Source organism: Ascaphus truei, chromosome 7 (genome assembly GCF_040206685.1).
Source record: "Ascaphus truei isolate aAscTru1 chromosome 7, aAscTru1.hap1, whole genome shotgun sequence".
NCBI classification, from domain to species: domain Eukaryota; kingdom Metazoa; phylum Chordata; class Amphibia; order Anura; family Ascaphidae; genus Ascaphus; species Ascaphus truei.
This window is the reverse complement of record NC_134489.1, coordinates 18219633-18241704: the sequence shown is the minus strand read 5'-3', so window position 1 is coordinate 18241704 and position 22072 is coordinate 18219633. Positions and strand designations below refer to the sequence as shown.

General features: G+C 46.3%; 1 protein-coding gene across 2 annotated transcripts in view; it reads left to right on the top strand.

The window, feature by feature from the left end:
- The window catches only part of ITGB2 (integrin subunit beta 2), an 89101-nt gene that overhangs the window by 55042 nt on the left and 11987 nt on the right, over window positions 1–22072 (top strand). For both annotated transcript variants that reach the window (XM_075607138.1, XM_075607139.1), the window contains exons 6-12: window positions 1367–1608; window positions 2903–3058; window positions 7691–7786; window positions 11148–11237; window positions 11896–12036; window positions 15272–15456; window positions 15829–16073. In XM_075607138.1, the coding sequence (XP_075463253.1) occupies window positions 1367–1608; window positions 2903–3058; window positions 7691–7786; window positions 11148–11237; window positions 11896–12036; window positions 15272–15456; window positions 15829–16073 (1155 nt within the window). The remainder of the gene's footprint in view (window positions 1–1366; window positions 1609–2902; window positions 3059–7690; window positions 7787–11147; window positions 11238–11895; window positions 12037–15271; window positions 15457–15828; window positions 16074–22072) is intronic.

Below are 22072 nucleotides of genomic sequence, written 5' to 3'. Positions count from 1 at the left end.
AGATAAGCATTCATACAAGCAAACACTCAAAATGGCGGTTAGGCCAAAATGGAGGTGGGTGATAGTCTGTCTTCATATAGCCTGAGCCACACACATTATCTCAATCTTCACACAAATTACACCAGTCCTGTTTTACATCTGGCAGTAAAATAGGGGGTTAAAAATGACACCAGTCCTGTTTTGCATCGGGCAGTAAAAGAGGGGGTTACAAATTATAAGTCCTGTTTTGCATCTGGCAGTAAAAGAGGGGGTTACAAATGTTACCAGTCCTGTTTTACATCTGTGAAACAGAAAAAAGGGGGAGCAAGGGGTTAAAACACTCTATCTTGCAGAAATTGAACGTAGGGCAAGCCCCAAAGAAGACAATGCCTCTCTATGGGGAAGGGGGAGATTATGATATAATAAAATACTCACACGGCCCAGTGTAAGTACAGATGTTGATTGGTTACTTTGGGGTTTCCCAAACCCATCCAGGCCAATAACAGATGGTAGGTGCTGGTGTGCAGTCACGAGCAAGGAGCCCCTCTGCGGTGCCCGTGTTCGATCCGGTTCCTCCCCAATAAGGCAATGAGGATGGGTAAAGCAAAATGTCAGCACAAACAACACAATCTTATCCTAGAAACAGGGGTGCTCGCATATATAGCCTCCAGAGGGCAGGGGGGGGGGGAATCTGGGTTAATAATTCAATATATAAATGAAAATACTTACACGGCCCAGTGTAAGTACAAATGATGAAAAGGTATCTGTGGGGTATATATTAAACCTTCCACAATGGCATCAGATGGTTCGGTATAGTGTCAGCTCACGAGTAGGGAATCCCCTTCTTAATGCCCGTGATTGACCCACTTCAATGTGGCAGTATGGAGTGAGTGAGGCAAAGTTTTACATCTGGCAGTAAAACAGGGGGTTACAAATGACACCAGACATGTTTTGTACCTGACAGTGAAAGAGGGGGTTACAAATGACACCAGTCCTGTTTTACATCTGACAGTAAAAGAGAGGGGTAAAAATTACATCAGTCCTGTTTTGCATCTGGCAGTAAAAGAGGGGGTTACAAATGGCACCAGTCCTGTTTTGCATCTGGCAGTAAAAGAGGTTACAAATGACACCAGTCCTGTTTTACATCTGGCAGTAAAAGAAAAGGTTACAAATTACACCAGTCCTGTTTTGCATCTGGCAGTAAAAGAGGGGGTTTCAAATTACACCAGTCCTGTTTTGCATCTGGCAGTAAAAGAGGGGGTTACAAATGACACCAGTCCTGTTTTGCATCTGGCAGTAAAAGAGGAGGTTACAAATGACAGCAGTCCTGTTTATGTGTGCCGGTGTTTTCGCTGCTGGGAATAACAGTGCGGGAGGGTTTGTGCAGGTTTCGGTTCCTTTGTGGATAAGACGGTGCTGCCGTTTGTAAACACGCACCCGGAGAATCTGAAGAACCCCTGTCCGGATAAGACCGTCTTGTGCCAGCCGCCCTTCTCCTTCAAACACATCCTGAACCTCACCGGAGATGGAGGACAGTTCCAGGAGCAGGTCGGGAAGCAGAGGATTTCCGGGAACCTGGACGCCCCGGAGGGGGGGCTGGACGCCATGATGCAGGTGGCCGTTTGTGGGGTGAGTGAAATCATTTTGTGTTAGTGTTGCTTTAGATCAGGGGTGCGCAATCTTTCCCTGCTCACGCCCCCTTCCCTTACCTTGTCTCCAGGCTCTCTGCGTCAAAGGACGCTGCGGGGTCACGCGACGTCACGTAACCCTGCGGCGTCATTTGACGCTGCGTTGCCATGGCGACGCGTCACCGCAGACAAGGTAATTGAAGTTGCAGAGCCCTCACACGATCCCCCGGCATTCAATTAAATGCCTCGGGGGAAGAGCGCGGTGCCGCAGCAACCACCGCGCCCCCCCCTGAAAAATCTAGCACCCCCCTGTTTTGCGCACACCCCTGCTTTAGATGGTGCATGATGTACCTCACGATATGTACCCTGATGCTTACACTGTGCAGACGATGCGAGACCCTGGACAGTGATGCAAGCTTACAGATACAGCGTCTGCGGTGCAGCTGCACTCTGCTGGCGAAGTGACGCGTTACCCACACCGCTTTCATGCAGGCAGCTAAGGCTGCGTCCACACTGCCGCTGAGCGCGTGAATATAAATCTGCACGGCCACGCTCACGCAGCGTTCTCCCAAGCTCGGCGCTTGGGGAGACAGATTAAATTGATTTTGAAGCGCGCTCAGCAGCAGTCAATGCCCACAGACACACACACCACACACAGCGACACACACACACACACTAGACACAGAAATAGCCCCGATCCACCCAATGCCACCCCCCCGCTCGCACTTGCAAAATTATGCAGGACAGCCTGCGCTCCTGCTTGGAGAGTTGGTGGCGTCACCGCTCTCAAGCATGAGCGCACTCAGCGGCAGCGTGGACGCAGCCTAATTAAAAACAATGGTCGCTTCTAGAGTAATTCAGGCTGCATTAATAACCAGTGGTAACGTTGGCTACATCTGTGCACATACAGTACAGCCACCAGTAATGGGAACCACTGAAATGAGTGGGGCACTTACCCGAGGAGCTTACAATCTAAGTGACAAACTGGGAATCATGAGGAGACAAAAGTTCACTGAATAACCCGCATGTCACAAAGGATCTGTTTGGATTCAAGAGGCTGCAGTGCAGTGAGATTCCTCGCCAAACCCCTCCGTATTTCCCTTCTTCTGGAATCTGAAGGTTCCAAAAAATGAGGTTCTGGATATTTGAAGGGTTTTTACAAAGAACTGTGTTATTTTGTGTGCTCAGAGCTATGAAGTTGTACCAAGCTACGGAATATGTTGGCGCCATACAAACCCATGATAACACAAAAAGTGGGATATAAGAAGAAATACCCTGTATTGTGCTTTTCACAGGATAAGATTGGCTGGAGGAATGTGACAAGGCTGCTGGTTTATGCCACGGATGACGGATTCCATATCGCCGGCGACGGGAAACTGGCGGCGATTCTGACCCCCAACGATGGTCAGTGTCACCTGGAAGACAATATCTACAAGAGCAGCAATGAGTTTGTGAGTCCTCTGTCTGATGCCGTTTGTGTTCAGTGTTTGGGGGCGCAGCAGAATTACTCTAGTTGGGTGTCTCAACTGCTTTTTCCTCCTAAAACTAGGACTGCCAGGCGGCTTCTCCAAAAATACTGGACACAATGGTGAAAGGTGCAATGCTCGAGACACACACACACACACACACACACACACACACACACACACACACACACACACACACACACACACACACACACACAGAGACACACAGACACAGAGACACAGAGACACACAGACACACAGACACACAGACACACAGACACACAGACACACACACACACACACACACACACACACACACACACACACACACACACACCCTTCTCACCGCTGTATGCTGTTTCCTCCGCTCCATGGCCACACCCCCAGGCTCCTGACACATCCTTCTGATTGGCTGCTGCTGGGTAATGCAGCCAATCCCGATGGACGAAGCTGCCCGGCCCCAAGCAGCAGCCCTGCTCAGGGAAATCCTGCGCCCTCCCACCCCCAAAGCCAGTCAGGTCACTATGTCCAGAGAGGTTATACCGGACACATACATGTCCAGTATTACCTCTAATTATTTACTGGAAAGGGTGTCCAAATACAGGATAATCGGTTCAACACTGGACACCTGGCAACCCTACCTAAAACATAATCTCACCCAAAAATTTTTAGGCGTATTATGGGACTTATTCATTAAACTTCGATGAGTGCATTATTGCACAATTAATGCCCTTTTAGTGTGATACTGCATGTGTAGCTATTCACAAAGCTCTTATAACAGTGCAATATCGCACTACAACGTCTTTTTACCAAGATATGGCTATAACAACCCGTGCGGTAGCTGAAAAAATCCCCAAACTCCAATTTTTTGCCAGCAACTGCTATTCACTAAACGCCGATATGCGTATCATACTATAAACTCTTGCGTTCTTTTGCCACCAGCTGATGGATGGCGGTCAGATTTTCGATATGCATATCAAGGAGTTTCTTTTATTTTTACTACACAGGGTTGATACCGGGGGTCCCCGAGGGTCTCCAGAGGCCTCCAGGGGGTCTCTGGAGCTGACCCGCATATTTATTTCAGCTCCGGAGCCCTCTGGATTCAGTCCTATACAGCAAGCATGTCAAACTCAAAGGCTAACACGGGCCAAATAAACAATGTTTAAGTTTATGTGGGCCGCAAAAAAAACAAAAACTTAAATTTACATAGAAACGTAGGTTTATTTTGAAAAGTACAGTGTGTGTGTGTGTGTGTGTGTGTGCGTGCGTGCGTGCGTGCGTGTGTGTGTGTTGACCTCACTAACCGAACCAAAAAAAAAGCCAGACGTGAATGACTTCTGAACCCATTAACCAGTGTCAGGATGCCCCCTTTTAACAATTTCCAAAACAGCAATCCCGCCTGGGATCTTACCTGATCCGCAGTCCCTCAAGGTACTATACTGGAAGGGAAGGTGTTCCTTACCTGTCTTCCGATGTCTCCCGTGTGAAACTTGAGAGTCAGATCTGGAAGAAAGCAGAATAGGTTATTTCGGTGTAGGTAGTGCAGTTAAGATAAAACAGAGAGAGTGGGTGAGGGTGGGAGAGAGAGGGTGGGAGAGAGAGAGGGTGGGAGAGAGAGAGGGTGGGAGAGTGGGAGAGTGGGAGAGAGAGGGTGGGAGAGAGAGAGGGTGGGAGAGAGAGGGTGGGAGAGAGAGGATGGGAGAGAGAGAGAGGGTGGGAGAGAGAGAGAGAGGGTGGGAGAGAGAGAGAGAGAGAGGGTGGGAGAGAGAGAGAGAGATAGGGTGGGAGAGAGAGAGAGAGGGTGGGAGAGAGAGAAAGAGGGTGGGAGAGAGAGGGTGGGAGAGAGAGAGAGGATGGGAGAGAGAGAGAGAGAGGATGGGAGAGAGAGAGAGAGAGGGTGTGAGAGAGAGAGAGGGTGGGAGAGAGAGAGGGGAGAGAGAGAGGGAGAGAGAGGGTGGGTGAGAGAGAGAGGGTGGGTGAGAGAGAGGGTGGGTGAGAGAGTGAGGGTGGGTGAGAGAGAGAGAGGGTGGGTGAGAGAGAGAGAGGGTGAGAGAGAGAGGGTGGGAGAGAGTGGTTGACTGACTCACCAGGCCTGTTGGCGGCCCTGTCCCTCATTCTCTCTCTACTTCCCCCCCATTTTCTCTCACCCTCTCCCATTGTCTCCCCCTATTCTCTCTCTCTTCCCTCCCCACCCCCATTCGCTCAAACCCCTCTATTCTCTGTCTCCCCACCCATCTCCCTTTTCCCCCCATTCGCTCAATCCCCTCTTCTCTCTCTCCCCACCCATCTCCCTCTCCCCCCCTCCATTCTCTCCCCCCTCCATTCTCTCCCCCCCCATTCTCTCTCTGACCTGCACAGACGCACACAGCCACTGACCTACAGACACTCACACAGACAGACCAACAAAGACACTGACCACATACAGACACCCACACAGTCTCTGCTGGCCTGCACAGACACACACACACACACACACACACAGCCACTGATACACACACAGCCACTGATACACACACAGCCACTGATACACACACAGCCACAGATACACACAGCCACAGATACACACCCACACCCCCCCCCACACTCCCCCCCACACACTCTCCCCCCCCCACACACTCTCCCCCCCACACACACTCCCCCCCCACACACACACACTCCCCCCCCCACACACTCCCCCCCCCCACACACACACTCCCCCCCACACACACACACTCCCCCCACACACACACACTCCCCCCCTACACACACACACACACACACTCCCCCCCCACCCACACACACACTCCCCCCCCACACACACCCCCCCCACACACACACACTCCCCCCCCCACACACTCCCCCCCACACACACTCCCCCCCACACACACCCTCCCCCCCCACACACAAACATTCCCCCCCACACACACTCCCCCCCCACACACACTCCCTCCCCCCCCCCCACACACACACAAAGTGGAGTACAGCGACGGATGTGAGTGACTGGAGGGGAGGGGGGGGCGGGGGACAGAGGAAAGGCCTGCTTTTTGAGCCTCCCGCTGCACCCACCGCCCGCCAGCGATCGCGCACCACCACTGCCCGCCCCCACGCCCATCTCCCGCACCATGCGGACCGGGGGCAAAGGGAGCGGCAAAGGTGCAAGGGGGGGCGCCAAGGGGGCAAGGGGTGAGCAGAAAGGGGGTGAGCGGCAAGGGGGGTGAGCGCCAAAGGGGGTGAGCGGCAAGGGGGGTGAGCGGCAAGGGGGGTCAGCAGCAAGGGGGGTGAGCGGCAAGGGGGGTGAGCGCCTCTACCTCGGGTCCCTGTGGCTGCCCGCCCGGCGGGGGACATCGCGCAGCAGGCAGAGGAGCGGGAAGGCAGAGACACACTCACCGTGTGCTCTGCACAAAGCGGAAGCCCCGCCCCCGGCTTCCTCTGACCTGCCTGCGACCAATCCCCTGCATCCCGGCCGGCATTCTAAGCCCCGCCTCCTTCATTCAAACCCATGCGGCCCTTCATCCAATCACCTGGCAGCATTCACTCACACAGACAATACTTACCAGCTGCCGCATCCTCTTCACCGCCGTAACCGGGACACATTGGCTGGGCCGCACTGATCCTCGGTGTGGGCCGCATGCGGCCCGCGGGCCGCGAGTTTGACATGCTTGTTTTAAAGTATTCATAAATACGAAAATTGGGAGCCCCGCTTGCATCGCGTTAGACGCGGATTCGCGGTGTAACGGATCGCGGCATAACGGGGTTGCGCTGTATGTGCTGTGTGTGAGCTACAGCGCAGTTGAAAAAAAAATCCAGAAGCGGCCGAAGAAATAGTGAAAATAAATCTAAGGGAAAAAATATTACAACCTGCAGTATCTCGCTTCTACCTCCCGGAAACCCCATTTCATGCAGGTTACATTCCCCAGGAGAGAAAATAATTCTCTCTATTTGGGGGAGGGCTATTTTGGGGGGTAAGTCATCGAACCTGAATTCTAGACCCTTCTTTTTTAGGGACCCACAAGAAACCCCATGAGATGATTATGGAATAGATAGGAGAGGGTCCGCAATACTGACTGGGAGAGAGGCTTTTCCAGGCACGTGTCTATATTTCAGGCTAAACAATGTATTGCAGTTGAGATGTATGTATACCTTTAATTATATAGCGCCCACAATGTACTCAGTGCTTTACCAAAGAGACAGTACAGTACATGGAATTATAATGCTGTAAGTGATACAAACAAAATCAGAAACTCCCTGCCCCGGAGAGCTTACAATCTGTTGGGAGACTTACAGAGACAGCAGGTGAGGGAATAAGTGCAATAGATATGGCAATGCTTGGCCACAATGGTTGGTAGGTGTGACAGTGGGTGTGGGATTAAGTCATGAGTATATAGAAACTTGATATTCAATGTATTTGCATAGGGTTAGGGGAAAACCTGCTGTTTTCAGGGTCTTTGCTAAAGGCTTCCGACTGCAAAACTGACGCAGAGAAACGGCTCCAGAGCGTAGAAAATAGGCAGTGGTAATGCCTGTGACGGTGAAGGGATTAATAAGATATAGCTGCAGGGAAGTAAAGGAAGTGGTTAGTTTTTTACTACATTTCAACACTTCAGGAATTTGGCTTGTGTTGGTTTGTCTTCTAAACAGGATTATCCGTCAGTCGGGCAGCTGGCCCAGAAACTCTCTGAGAATAACATTCAGCCAGTGTTCGCTGTCACTTCCAGGATGGTTAAAACATATCAGGTAAGAAGGTGTCTTTGGGAAGTAAGAGGCAGGAACTGAAAGAGGAGCTGAACATTGTAGCAGTATTTCCTCTAACTACTGCACACTTAATAAAATATAACCATGAACTATGCACAAACCTACCTGCCTGTCTGTCTGTCTGTCTGTCTGTCTGTCTGTCTGTCTGTCTATCTATCTATATAAAAAACAAAACACACAAACAAACAGTAGCTCTTAATAATTAATTGTGTGAATATTAACATGCTTAAATCTATAAAAATTAGGTGAATACTTAATTATAATAATAGTGATTTAGATTAGTGCTATTAATAGCTGTTAGTGTTATAACTAATTATAAGTGGTGTTCATAAATCATAAAAAAAGTCACTCAAAGTTCACACAGGTGTAGTCCATCAGGTCCACTGAGGATAGTAAAAATTAGAGTGGTATCCAGACCCCAGATACTAATGGTTCATGCAGCTCCTTTGATGTGGTATAGCCACCCACAAAGTACTGTACCTACAAACAAAAAGAAGAACAAAGAGAAGCGCCGACACCATAGTGTTATACTGTGTATATATATATATATATATATATATATATATATATATATATATATATATATATATATATATATATATATATATATATAAACCATAATACTGAGTTAAGTTATGGTGAGTAAAAAAAGACAAAAACCCTCCACAGGAAAGCAAATATGCAAATATAACTGTATGCTCATCTGCATGTCTTAGGCAGGTCTGCAACCCCGCCTTTCCCCATTATCACCCAGCATACAGCACTTCCACTGCAGCAAGGGATTCTGGGAAATGACATGCAAATGAGCACACAGTGTCACTTTTTGCCTCAATAACCATTTTTAACATGGTTCCCTATAGGCTTAAGCTTGCTGCATGGTCACAGCTTTGAGCACAGCCAGGGTTAAGGTGCATACCCAGAAAACCACCCACAGACAGCTGTTTCGACCTTAATGGGTCTCATCAGTGTGGGGTTGATTTTACTGGGAATGCAAGAGAGGCTATGGGATAGGCTAAACCATAATACTCTATCAACCCCACACTGATGAGACCCATCAAGGTCGAAACGGCTGTCTGTGGGTGGTTTTCTGGGTATGCACCTTAACCCTGGCTGTGCTCAAAGCTGTGACCATGCAGCAAGCTTAAGCCTATAGGGAACCATGTTAAAAATGGTTATTGAGGCAAAAAGTGACACTGTGTGCTCATTTGCATGTCATTTCCCAGAATCCCTTGCTGCAGTGGAAGTGCTGTATGCTGGGTGATAATGGGGAAAGGCGGGGTTGCAGACCTGCCTAAGACATGCAGATGAGCATACAGTTATATTTGCATATATATATATATATATATATATATATATATATATATATATATATATATATATATGTAGCCCTTTTTGTGACTGCCTGCACTAAGGAACTACGGGTGTTGCATGTACCTGTGGCTTCAGGAGCTCTGAGCCTCCGCTGTTTGGGAGCCTGGGGTCATACCCTTACTTATCGCGGTGCAGCGCCTCCACTTGTCCAGGATCCCCATGATAGAGAATATACCCTAAGCAAGAACATAACAACCGTATTGTGCAACAGCAACCTTTTATGTATTATGCATACTGAACGGAATAAATGCAGAATATATATCTTAACGTTACACACACACAGTGGCTCGGCCACACCTTATCAGGGATAATGTTCTGTACACAGGTGGCTCTGCCACTCTCCCTAGGAGTATGTCCTATAACCCGTATCTGTATTGTACCATATGATTTCACACTGATGTCCCAATTAGTTAGTGGGAGGCGGGATCAGCGCCTGTAGACCGGTGTAGGTGCACTTGTAGACAATGATACCTTCCGGTCACTGCGATGACCGCCACACTCCACACAGGGTCCTTAGCGTTGTTCCAGCCTTTCGCCGACACTCCGTTATGCTGCGCCGTCTGTATCCAATCCAAGATGGCGACCGCAGCTCCGCAGCTCAAACCGCACTAAAGGGAAACGTCCCTAACAGCTATGGCCGTCCCTACAAAACGGCACCCTACGATGACAGGGGAATGCTCCTCGGGCCTGGGGAATGTCTCTCACCTAAGCGGGAAGGTCACTGACCCTCCGCTCACGCACACGAGGTTCCGCCAACCTCCTCCTTCACCTCCCTCTCGTGCCTGACCCACCGCCCACACGCATCCTGTTCCTCTCACCAGAGTCTCGCACCCGATTGGTCCTCAGCCTCAGCTGACTCTCTCACAGTTCAGAGTTCAAAGTGCAACCCCCAAAGTTCCTCCAGATTGGTTGCCCTTCGCGCGCTTCCCTCGCGCATGCGCAGCCTGACTTCCCACGCAGTGACCTTGCTGGCAAAAGAACAGTATGGCACCTCCTATGTAAGTGACAGCGCGGAACCTATATATATATACATCCTTACATTTATATATATATATATATATATATATATATATATATATATATATATATATAAGAGAAGCGCAGGCACCAAAGTGTTATACTGTATAAAAAATAGAGGCCATTTAATAAGACACGCGGTCCCAAGGAATCGCACTTACACGATTTAAAAAACATCTTTTTAAATGGGCTCTATTTTTTATACAGTATAACACTATGGTGCCTGCGCTTCTCTTTGTTCTTTTATATATATATATATATATATATATATATATATATATATATATATATGCTCTCAGACTTTTCCTGTTGCTGCGTGTAACCGCTCCTTTATAACCCTTTATATAACTCCTCCTGTTGCTGCATTTTCCTGCATGATTCCTCCTGTAACCGCTCCCTATGACTCCCTATATTGTTCCATATAAAAGAATTATATAACTCCTCCAATTGCCCCATATAACACTCTTATAACTCCTCCTATTGCCCCGTATAACACTCCTGTAACTCCTCCTATTGCTCCATATAACACTCTTATAACTCCTCCTATTGTTCCATATAACACTCTTATAACTCCTCCTATTGCTCCATATAACACTCTTATAACTCCTCCTATTGTTCCATATAACACTCTTATAACTCCTCCTATTGTTCCATATAACACTCTTATAACTCCTCCTATTGCCCCATATAACACTCATAACTCCTCCTATTGCCCCATATAATCACTTCATATAGCTCTTTCCAAACCCCTGCATTGCTACATATAGCTCCTCTCTTTCTAACTTCCCCTATTACAACATACAGGTATACACATCCCATCCCATTACACAGCATCCCCTGATCTCAGATTGCGACTTTATTTCTCCTGTATGTGTTTATATTCAAATACATTAGGACACTGCTAAGCCCCTGTTAATTGAGGATGTGTTTATGTTTGAACTCTGTTCATTTGCAGGAACTCAGTAAATTAATTCCCAAGTCTGCGGTTGGGGAGTTATCGGCAGATTCAAATAATGTTGTGCAGCTGATTACAGAGGCCTATCAGGTACAGTTCGCATGGTCTATATATTTGCCAATCTGATCAGTCCCTATATTGGTTTAGCATTAGTTAAGCTCGGCAAAGTTCCTGTAAAATCAGCTATTAAGCGCCGGTTTAAATAACCGACTTCTGTTTGTGAGCGTGGGAGCAAATGGTTTTATCATTTTAAATGTAAATGCGCAATCTTTTCTTATCATTAACATCACATGTTTCCCTGGGGTCAGCAAGTCGGGAAACCTCTACCATGCAAAATAGAGCATAGATAAAGACGTTGTGTGTCTACAGTACATGTCTTCTACAGGCTTTGCTGGGTAATGCAGCAGGCAAACGCTTTAGGGAATCCTTGTTAGAAATGGATAGGAAGCTACAAATGACACTTGTCCAACATGCTAATTTGCATGCCATTACCCAGAATCCTTTGGCTGCCATATGATGTGTGACAATGGGGGGTGAATAAAGCAGGTTTGTGGAGCTGTGTAAAACATGCGTTCTTTGAGGTTCCGCTGCCCGGGTGTGTCAACAAGTAAGAAGCTGGAGTGGAGGAGGAAGGGCAGGAGGGGGTTTCCCTATAGACTCCTAGAGTGAGGCTTTGTAGTAACCCCTTCACTTCCAGCAGGGTGCCTAGTGTATTTGTGACCTTTTATGCTTTTTGGTCTCCTTCAAGAACCTGTCCTCAGAGGTCATTCTGGACCATGGGACCACGCCGGACTTCCTGGACATTTTGTATGATTCTTTCTGCTCCAACGGAGTCGAGACGATGGACCAGCTGAAAGGGAGGTGCAGCAACGTGAAGATCAAAGAGGAGGTGAGAACTCTCTGTGTGTCTGTGGCTGTATCCATACATGTGTGTGTAACCATAAATATGTAATTGTACATGTAACCGTGTTTCCCCCACCTGATGGGAGATTCTGCCATTACAGCATGTGTGGTGCATGCTACCTGTTGGTAAGCAGGAGGGCTGAGTCATCCGCCAATGGTTGTGGGGACACAGGACAGGTTTCTGGGGTACATACTCCACATGGTTCTCTAGCAGTGCCGCGCCTCCATCTGCCGCAGGCTCCAGATGTATGGAGGCGATCTCCTACGGGATAAATACTCCCTCTCCTCCCAGTAAGATCACACACCAGGCAGGAGGTATATAAACAGGAACGGCTTTATTCTGTTAAGTACAATGCAGTCACAGCAGGCCTCTGCTCTATGCAGTTTCTGGTGATCTATCCAGCCGTAGGATGGTCCCTGGACATCCACTACGGGTCAAGGGCACCCGGAGCTGACTTTGCTCTTCCCTGCCCCTCTAGCAGAGGCAGAGGAAAGGTCCACACTCACTCCCCCCCCCCCGAGGGGAAGGGGAACAGAGAAGGCCCAATGCTCAGACACTCTGCTGTGTGACCTGTCTCTCTCAAGTGGGGAGAGGCACTACTGAATTTGGGTGGCAACCCCCCTTAAGTACAGCCAGGAGGAAGGCACGAGGTCTGACCCACGATTGGGTATACTGGTTCCACCTCCACCCCCTGTCACTCAAGGGTACTGCAGGGAGTGGGGAAAACCCATGATACGTACTGGCAGGCCTGCTATTACCAGGGCTTTCTGCCAGTGAGGGCAGACTGGTAGCCAAGAACCAGTCCTGGCTACATACATATTACACACAGACGCACACACGGGGCTGTTGTTGTTGGGGAACTCTGGAGAACGGACTCCCAGCATCTATTTTTTTTTTTTTAGGAGTTAACAAGGAAGTCCAAATAGTGATTATGAACCTTAAAGCGGCAGTTCAAGCAATATCCTACATGTGTTTTTTTTTATTTAATAAATCAGTCCTGTACTATGAAAAAATACTTGTAGCATTTATAAAAAAAATTTATTGATTACAGGAGAACTGATCGATCGGCAGCGTAGCTAATCACTTGTCAGTGTGCAGATTGTATCGATGCACATATTGAATGGGAATATATATACATTTTTTTTAAACGGCAGCTTTAATGGGACCGGCGGTGTGGCTGGTCCATGCCCCACCCTGAGGCACACTCCGTCCCACGATGAGCAGCCACTTCACCTTCTGTTTCAACAGTGTCCCTCATTGTCTCTAGAGTGTAAGCTCTGAGGATCAGGGCCCTCACTCCCTTCTGTCTCTGTGTGCGCTTTTTTGTCCTTATTTGGTACGTCATTCTGTTTGTCATTTACATAACTGTACCGTGCTGTGGAATATGTTGGCGCTTTAGAGATAAGCGATGATGATAATAATAATAGGGACTGGAATATTCACTGGGAGAGCGGTGAATGATTTTCTCCACAACGTTTCTTTATTTAAAGCTGACATATTTACTGTAGTTTGGTGACATGCAAATGAGCACACAATGTGTCACCTTTTGCCTGGGAATATTGCAAGGCAAGTACAGACCAACCTCACACTGAGGATACCCATCAAGGTTGAAACATGTCCGCGAGTGGTTTGACTTGCTTTGCTAGTCCTGTGCTGTGCTTAAAAGATGTGTGAACGGCGATACATCATCTTAAATGGGCTCCATGTGTATGGATATTCCAGGAAAAAGGTGACACATTGTGTGCTCATTTGCATGTAATTTCCCAGAATCCCTTGCTGCAGTGGGAGCACTGTATGCTAGGTGATAATGGCGAAAAGCATGACTTGAGAAAGCTTAGTGGATGCTCTGATGCCTGCTGCTGCTCTCAATGGATGCTTGCCTGCTGCTCTGTGTCCTCTCCTTCAACAAGCAACTCCCAAGTTGAGAGGGCAGAGAGCAGCAGTGAAGGGTTAACTTTACTCACTGTGTGGCAGCAGACCACACCCTAGCTGCTAAACTGTAGGTAATTCTCTCCTGAGCTCTTTAAAAGGCAGGAACTTGCATGCAGTCCGTACTTCCAGATGCTGCAGGCGCAGGGTCACGCTTCTCGGGGACGCCCTGAGATTCTGCTGGAATGCCACAGAGGCTATAGTACCTATTGCCGAACCTGCAGAGTCAGGTCAAGAGGCTGGGGGGACTGCCCATAAGGCTTGTTATATAGCAGGCGCTGGTGCGCGTGCGGGCGCGCGCCCGGTGTTGAACGTGGCGCGGGCGTTTTGTTTGTATAGGGCAAGCTGTGATGCACGCGGCCTGGGGGGCATGGCTATGACATCACAGCATTACGCCACGCTGTGATTGGTTCATAATGTCACGTGGCACGGCAACAGCGCGAAAATACAATTTTCTTGTATTTTCTGTGCTCTGCCGCGCCACCGCTCACGGCCGTGCGTCCCAAGTATACAAACGTCTGGCTTACACAGCCAATTATCATTGACGCGCGTGCGCACGGTAGCGCGCACACTATATTACAGCCCTAAGGGTGTAACTGGGAGCTGCAGGACCCTGCGGCCGTGAACACGGTGAACCCCCGGGAATCAAGCTGCCCGGGAGCATGTACCTGGGAGAAGGCTCGGACTCTTCCCTCGCATCCCACTCCTGCTTATGACCGTGTTTACTATAGTTGGTAAGGGGCTTAGCCCTCCAAGCGGTAGTTAGGCACTAACAATGGTGTTAGTTAGCGCTCAGAGAGGAGCTAGGCATTTTGTTTGTTTTCTTTAATGCCTCTTAAGAATTAACCTGCTAACAGATTCTTATGCTTCCTGCCTTTAATGCGAGAGCAAAGATCCGGCAACGTAGCCGAGCTGTCACTGTATGTATGTATGTATTGGCGACCTACGTACATACGTACATACATGCGTGGAAATATGGTTATAATTATACATATGTATAAACCTATACAAATATATATGATTGGAGAGGCAGTAAACTAGATGAAACTCTGGTTCAGCAGATTTGGACCTGCAAACTTCAGAGCCAACAAAACATTGGCCAATCAACGAGAACACAGTGTATCATAATGACTCTCATTGGTTCGCTGGCATGACTGCTAGTGGCCATTTGTATTAATATAAAATAATAATAATATGATAGCAAACGGGATGGTGTGATCTAACCGTCCCAAGCACCCCATATACAGGCAGCAGAAAGGCAGGTTTCCATTCATCCCAATATCTCTTTCAGATCTCCTTCCGGGTGAAGGTGACGGCCACCAGATGCCTCCCAAATCAGTCCTTCGTGATCCGTCCCCTGGGGTTCACCGACATGCTGTCTGTCAGCGTCAGCACCCTGTGTGACTGCGAGTGTGACGAGACGCCGCAGGACGGGGACTGCAACGCAAACGGGGCGATAGTGTGTGGCATCTGCAGGTAACCCTCCGTCAACTCAGACACAGCGCCATCACCATCATAAAAGTAGTGATCCTGGTTCTGATCGCAAGAAATTATTGGGACAGAGCTTTTTGGACCTCGTTGCGAATTTCAGACCGCTGAGAAAAGCTGTCCCCAAAAACATCAACATTGGCCCCCACGCCAAAAAAATCTCTGCACACTACCGGCCGATCTTACTGCGGAAAAATATTTTATTAGGTTCTATACTCTGACTTTGTGCTTAAAATGAAACCCCAGAAACATATTCATTCATACGCTGAGAGTCATTGTATCATCTCACTGCGATCGCTGCACCTCGGACCATCGCCTTCAGTCACTGCTCCCAACGCATTCCGCCGTTCTCTGTTTCAGGTGCAATGAGGCCCATGTGGGGAAGAACTGTGAGTGTCGTACGGGAGGCCGGACAAACCAGGAGCTTGAGCAGAGCTGCAGGAAGGAGAATGGCTCGGCCGTGTGCTCCGGGGATGGGGACTGCGTGTGCGGACAGTGCTCCTGCCACACTAACGAGGATCCCACAAGGCAGATCTATGGCCAGCACTGTCAGTGTAACAACTGGGACTGTGAGCTGTTTGACGGGAAGCTGTGCGCAGGGGAAGGTGAGTTTGTTTGCGGCAAATCTATGTTCTGATCCCCAACCAGCCTGCGGCCTGGTATTTATTTATCACAGTGTTTGACTGATACACACGGAGCAGACTGACTCAGCTACACATTTACATGCACTGATACACAAACCGCAAACTGACTCAGATACACATAGACACATAGACACATAGACACGTGACTCGTGACACACACACACACAAAGCAGACTGGCTCACGTACACACAAAACACGCACACAGAGCAGACTGCCTCAGATACACTGATACACACAGAGCAGACGGACTCAGATACACATACACTGATACACACAGAGCAGACGGACTCAGATACACATACACTGATACACACAGAGCAGACTGACTCACTGTCACGGTAGCTTATGACAAGATATAATGAACACCAAATATCTGGGTTGAACTGAACGAGGCTTAGATATAATAAAATACATTTATTCCTTAAAAAGGTGAACACAGCAATATAGTACAATTAACAGACAAGAAGGTAACACTTACTTGGGGTTGGGGGGTGGAGAAGTATCAGCTAGCAATTCTCCAGCAATCCGGTGACATTCCAGGTGGAATCAGAAGCACAACTAAAAACTGTAGGGTTGACACAGTTTATATACCTGTGTAACCCTATTCTTAACATTGAATACAGACTATTGGTGAACAATTATCTGTATCCAATCCCTAACGTGGAGACACAGATTAAATCATGCCCCCCAGCTAGTTAGCCCATGTGTACTGGGACTCTGAGGGTCTTATTTCTGTAGCCCCATAATTCAATCAGGGGCAACGACCAGTCTACCAAATGAAGTATCTTATAGGATCTTAATTGTTTGTAGGTGTAGACATAACACTTACAAACCACTCCAGTTTGATGATTCTCCGCCCTCAGGTAACAATTAGAGTGGCAGAGTCTGTTGATTAGTACTTGGTCTGTTGATTAGTACTTAGGCTCAATCATCCGGCTGCCCTTCCTGACCTATTTAGCATAGCAGATGGAGTCTGCATTTTTCAGAGCAGTTCCAAAATACCATACATATACTCTTTAATATATACACATATTAATAAGTTCCATTCTGGTGGGCTCAGTGGGTCGAAATTTGCCAGTTTTTAATGCCTGCAGTGACTCCACATATTGGCCAAATATCAACTCTCTGCGACCTCCAGAACTGGAGATACAGAAATGCACTTTAAAACATCTTTAAAATACAGGATTATAATGAAACATGGGAACAGGGGAACATACAGTTTCCTGACATGACAAGGTGTAAGCCACATTCCTGGACCGCAGTCCAGTTAACACCTTGCCTCCCTGGTGAGGTCAGGGGGTGGCCATATGGGGTGCAACCACTTTAATACCGGGCCAATCCCCTCTCCCTCTACACTCACATACACACACAGCAGACTGACTCATACACACAGAGCAGACTGATTCAGATACACATACACTGATACACACACAGCAGACTGACTCAGATAGACATACACTGATACACACAGAGCAGACGGACTCACATACACACACTGATACACACAGAGCAGACTGACTCATACACACTGATACACACAGAGCAGACTGATTCAAATACACATACACTGATACACACAGAGCAGACTGACTCTGATACACACATTGCAGACTGATTGATATACTCACTCTGGGTGATACACACAGAGCAGGCTGACTGATATACACACACTGGGTGATACACACAGAGCAGGATGACTGATATACACACACTGGGTGATACACAGAGCAGGCTGACTGATATACACACACTGGGTGATACAGAGCAGACTGACCGATATACACACACTGGGTGATACACACAGGCTGACTCTCCCTGCAGCCGAGCTCACACACAGACTGCCGTGGGAGATGTGTCCAATTTCCTAAGTCTACCCAAGATTTCAGGAATCTCCCAGTGCTTCCAGGAGACCTGTCCAGTCTGGAACACGAGGGCCCACTTAATGCTGGGCCAGAACAAAGGAGTGTGTAATGGCTACTAGAACGTTAAACTACATCTGTAACTTAAAATGGGTAAGCAGCAAAAAATGACACACTGTGACTGCTCATTTGCATGTCATTACCCAGAATCCCTGGCTGCAGTGGGAGCATTGTATACTAAGTGAAAAATAGGGAAAGAATCCCCAGTACCGTGCTCAGCTATATGGTATTCCTTGTAGAGGTGGATGTAGGTATATATCATATATCATAAGAAAAAGCAAATTGGAGAAGCCGTCTTCTAAAACATGTGTGCCGTGTGTTCCATAAAGTAAACCCTTTCCTCTCTGTAGCGGGCGGGACCTGTATCTACCGGTAAAATCAGTGAAAAATATCTGATTACCTAAGAACAGTTTAATGTCCCCCTAGGAAGTGTGTGGGTACAAGGAACATAAGCCCCAGAGCGCAGGTGAGCGGACTGGGGTACTCACGGTTAGGAGGTGTCGGCTGTTCCTTGGGCGTGCATCACGCTGATAGTGGACAAATAGAGAAGTCCTGCGAGAGGTGAGCGGAGCACAGCAGAGCAAATGCAGGGGCTATACACCAAGGTGAATAAAAGTCCTTTATTGCATGATCGACATCATGGTAGTGGGTAAGTAAAAATCTCTTACGCGTTTCAGGCGTCTGCCCTTTATCAAAGAGAACTGTTTAACACACTGCAACCGCCCGGCTAATATAGGTCTCTCCCCGCTTCCAGCCGATCTCAGTAAGATGATTTTCGCGCGAGATCGCCAAGTTACAATCTCATTGGCTGTCTGATGCAGCCAATGGGATGAATGAATACTTCTACTATGTGTGTGACGTGCAGGAGATGTCTCAGATCAGCAGAGCGGCTGCAGTGTGTATGAGTGAAAGCAACAATATATATAACACAACATTAGAGACATATTAAAAACACTGTATCATCACAGGGAAACAATCTACTCGGCTGAAATGGTGGTAAGGAGGTAACAGATAGAAGAAATGATGTATATCATATACCAAGGCTATTGATATTAATAGGCTGTTAATAAAAATAAGTTGTTAATGTAAAACAGCTATGGGAACCTAATAGTGATATAGTTCCATATGTATATTACTAGTTCATTGATTGGACTTATATGTTCTTCTAAATATTGATCATATAATTAGAATTCCTAATAAGTCAGCCTTATATAGATAGAGAATTAATGGGAACAACCATAGTACACTTTTTGTCATAAACATATATATATATAGAACAGATACATACAAAAATAGGTAATGTACATTCATATATGTAGATATTCATGTCGTTCCACATTGTAAGAATTACATTATTTCCTGATATATCGACTTTATATTAGTGAAACATCACTTAGAAATCACCTATTTCATTGCCAAACATATACATATATACATGTTTGAACAGTTCTCATAAAATGTTTTTTAGAGACATTAATATCCTTTATCACCACCTATCATATAGTATTACTGTATACAGAAGTAATATGTCTATATACACATTTATTGTGTTTTTATGTTTTTAATGTGTCAAGACATACTGTGTTATTATGGTATAGATTTGCTGTATGATATTGATGTTATATGGCATATGATTATTAGATTTTGATTTAATTTAAAAAGTGTTTTAGCTCCCAGTCAATGTTTATACCCTTGGGGGCCAATGTCCCAAGGGTATAGATCCAGTGCATTTCTCGACGGTTAAGGAGTGACTCTCTGTCTCCTCCTCTAGGATGAACAGGTATATGTTCCAGAGCACTGAATGTTAAATGATCTATCGAGCCTTGTACACAGTTATTAAAGTGTCTGGCCACTGGGTAGTTGTCATCTTTATTTCTAATAGTTCTGATGTGTTCCCTAATTCTTATCTTTAATGGTCTTATAGTCTTTCCAATGTAACTAGAACAACATGCGCATTTGAGAACATAGACAACATATTTAGAGTTACAAGTTAAAAATGAATTTATCCTATGTCTATGTCCCGTGAAAATATTCTTCATTGTTTTAATGGGGAGTGCATATTTGCAAAGGTTACATGTTCCACATTTGTAGAACCCCTTAGGAAACCCTTTCTCTGGAACCATTTTATCTCTATACATACTGGGTGATAAATGATCTCCCAATGTTTTGGCTTTGCGATAAACTATTTTAGGTGTAGAGAGTGTGACTCTATCTAGATCCCCATCTAGTCTAAGTACTTCCCAATGTTTGTTAAGGATTGATCGTATTGTTCCTGCTTGTCTCGAGTAAGTGGTAATGAATAAGGGTATGTCACCCTCCTGAGTACTTCTTTTCTTTTTAATGTTCTTATGTCTACACAATATATCTGCTCTTTTGCATTGTTTGGCGTTCTGTAATGCACTTTCAAGAACGTTATCTGAGTAACCACGAGCCTTGAATCTTGTTTTAAGTTGTTCTGCTTGGTCATTAAAACTTGAGTCTGTCGAGCATATCCTCCTGAGACGTAAGAACTGACTCTTGGGAATGCTGTTCAAGAGTGGTCCAGGGTGTGCACTATTCGCTCTGAGCAGAGAGTTGCGAGAATTTTCTTTTCTGTAGATATTAGTTTGTATGGAAAGATCTGTGTCCACATATAAGTGGAGATCTAAGAAATCAATATAATGGTCATGAACCATATGTGTAAATCTAAGATTGCAGTCGTTGGATTCAAGGTATGTGAAGAATAGTGAAAGTGTGTGTGCATCCCCAGACCAGATTAGTAACAGGTCGTCAATGTAGCGACGATAGAACTTGATCTGGTGTCTGTACGGGTTAGTATCACCGAAAATGTGTTGAGTTTCCCAATGTCCCATGAATAAATTGGCGTATGAAGGTGCAAATGAAGTCCCCATCGCCGTGCCCTGTGTCTGTAAATAATATTGATTGTTAAAAGTGAAATAGTTGTGCTGTAATAAAAATACTACACTATCCAAAATAAACGTGATTTGTGCCAAGTGAAGATTGGAGTTGTTTAAGAAATAAGTGAGTGCTTTAATGCCTTTAGTGTGCTCAATAACTGTGTATAAAGAAGTCACATCTAATGTGACCCAAGTGTATGTGTGACACCATGTGATGTTTTTTGTATCTAAGAGTAAATCAAAAGAATCCTTCAAAAATGAGGGTAATTGTTGAACCAACGGCTGCAAGAAAAAATCTACATACCTAGATAAACCATCTCCCAAAGATCCAATGCTAGATATTATAGGTCTACCTGGAGGACACCCAAGCGACTTGTGGATCTTTGGGAGATGGTGAAAAATAGGTATGATAGGAAAAGGGTTAAACAGAACCTCAGTATCCAACAACTTATCCAAAGAAGAAGGCCAATCTTTGGCTGCTTTGAAAATCAGAAAAGATATAGTGATAAAAAATGCAGACAAAGGTGGGGCCATAGTGGTAATGAGCTCTGAGATGTACTGTTCTGAGGCAATGAGACAACTAAACGATACTGATGCATATTGTAAACTTACCAAGGATCCCACGCAGATGTATCTGAAAGAAATTGAGAAGCTTATAGATCTGGGCAGAGAGTTGCATGTTCTATCTAAACAAGAATAAGAATTTCTGTTTAACCCTTTTCCTATCATACCTATTTTTCACCATCTCCCAAAGATCCACAAGTCGCTTGGGTGTCCTCCAGGTAGACCTATAATATCTAGCATTGGATCTTTGGGAGATGGTTTATCTAGGTATGTAGATTTTTTCTTGCAGCCGTTGGTTCAACAATTACCCTCATTTTTGAAGGATTCTTTTGATTTACTCTTAGATACAAAAAACATCACATGGTGTCACACATACACTTGGGTCACATTAGATGTGACTTCTTTATACACAGTTATTGAGCACACTAAAGGCATTAAAGCACTCACTTATTTCTTAAACAACTCCAATCTTCACTTGGCACAAATCACGTTTATTTTGGATAGTGTAGTATTTTTATTACAGCACAACTATTTCACTTTTAACAATCAATATTATTTACAGACACAGGGCACGGCGAT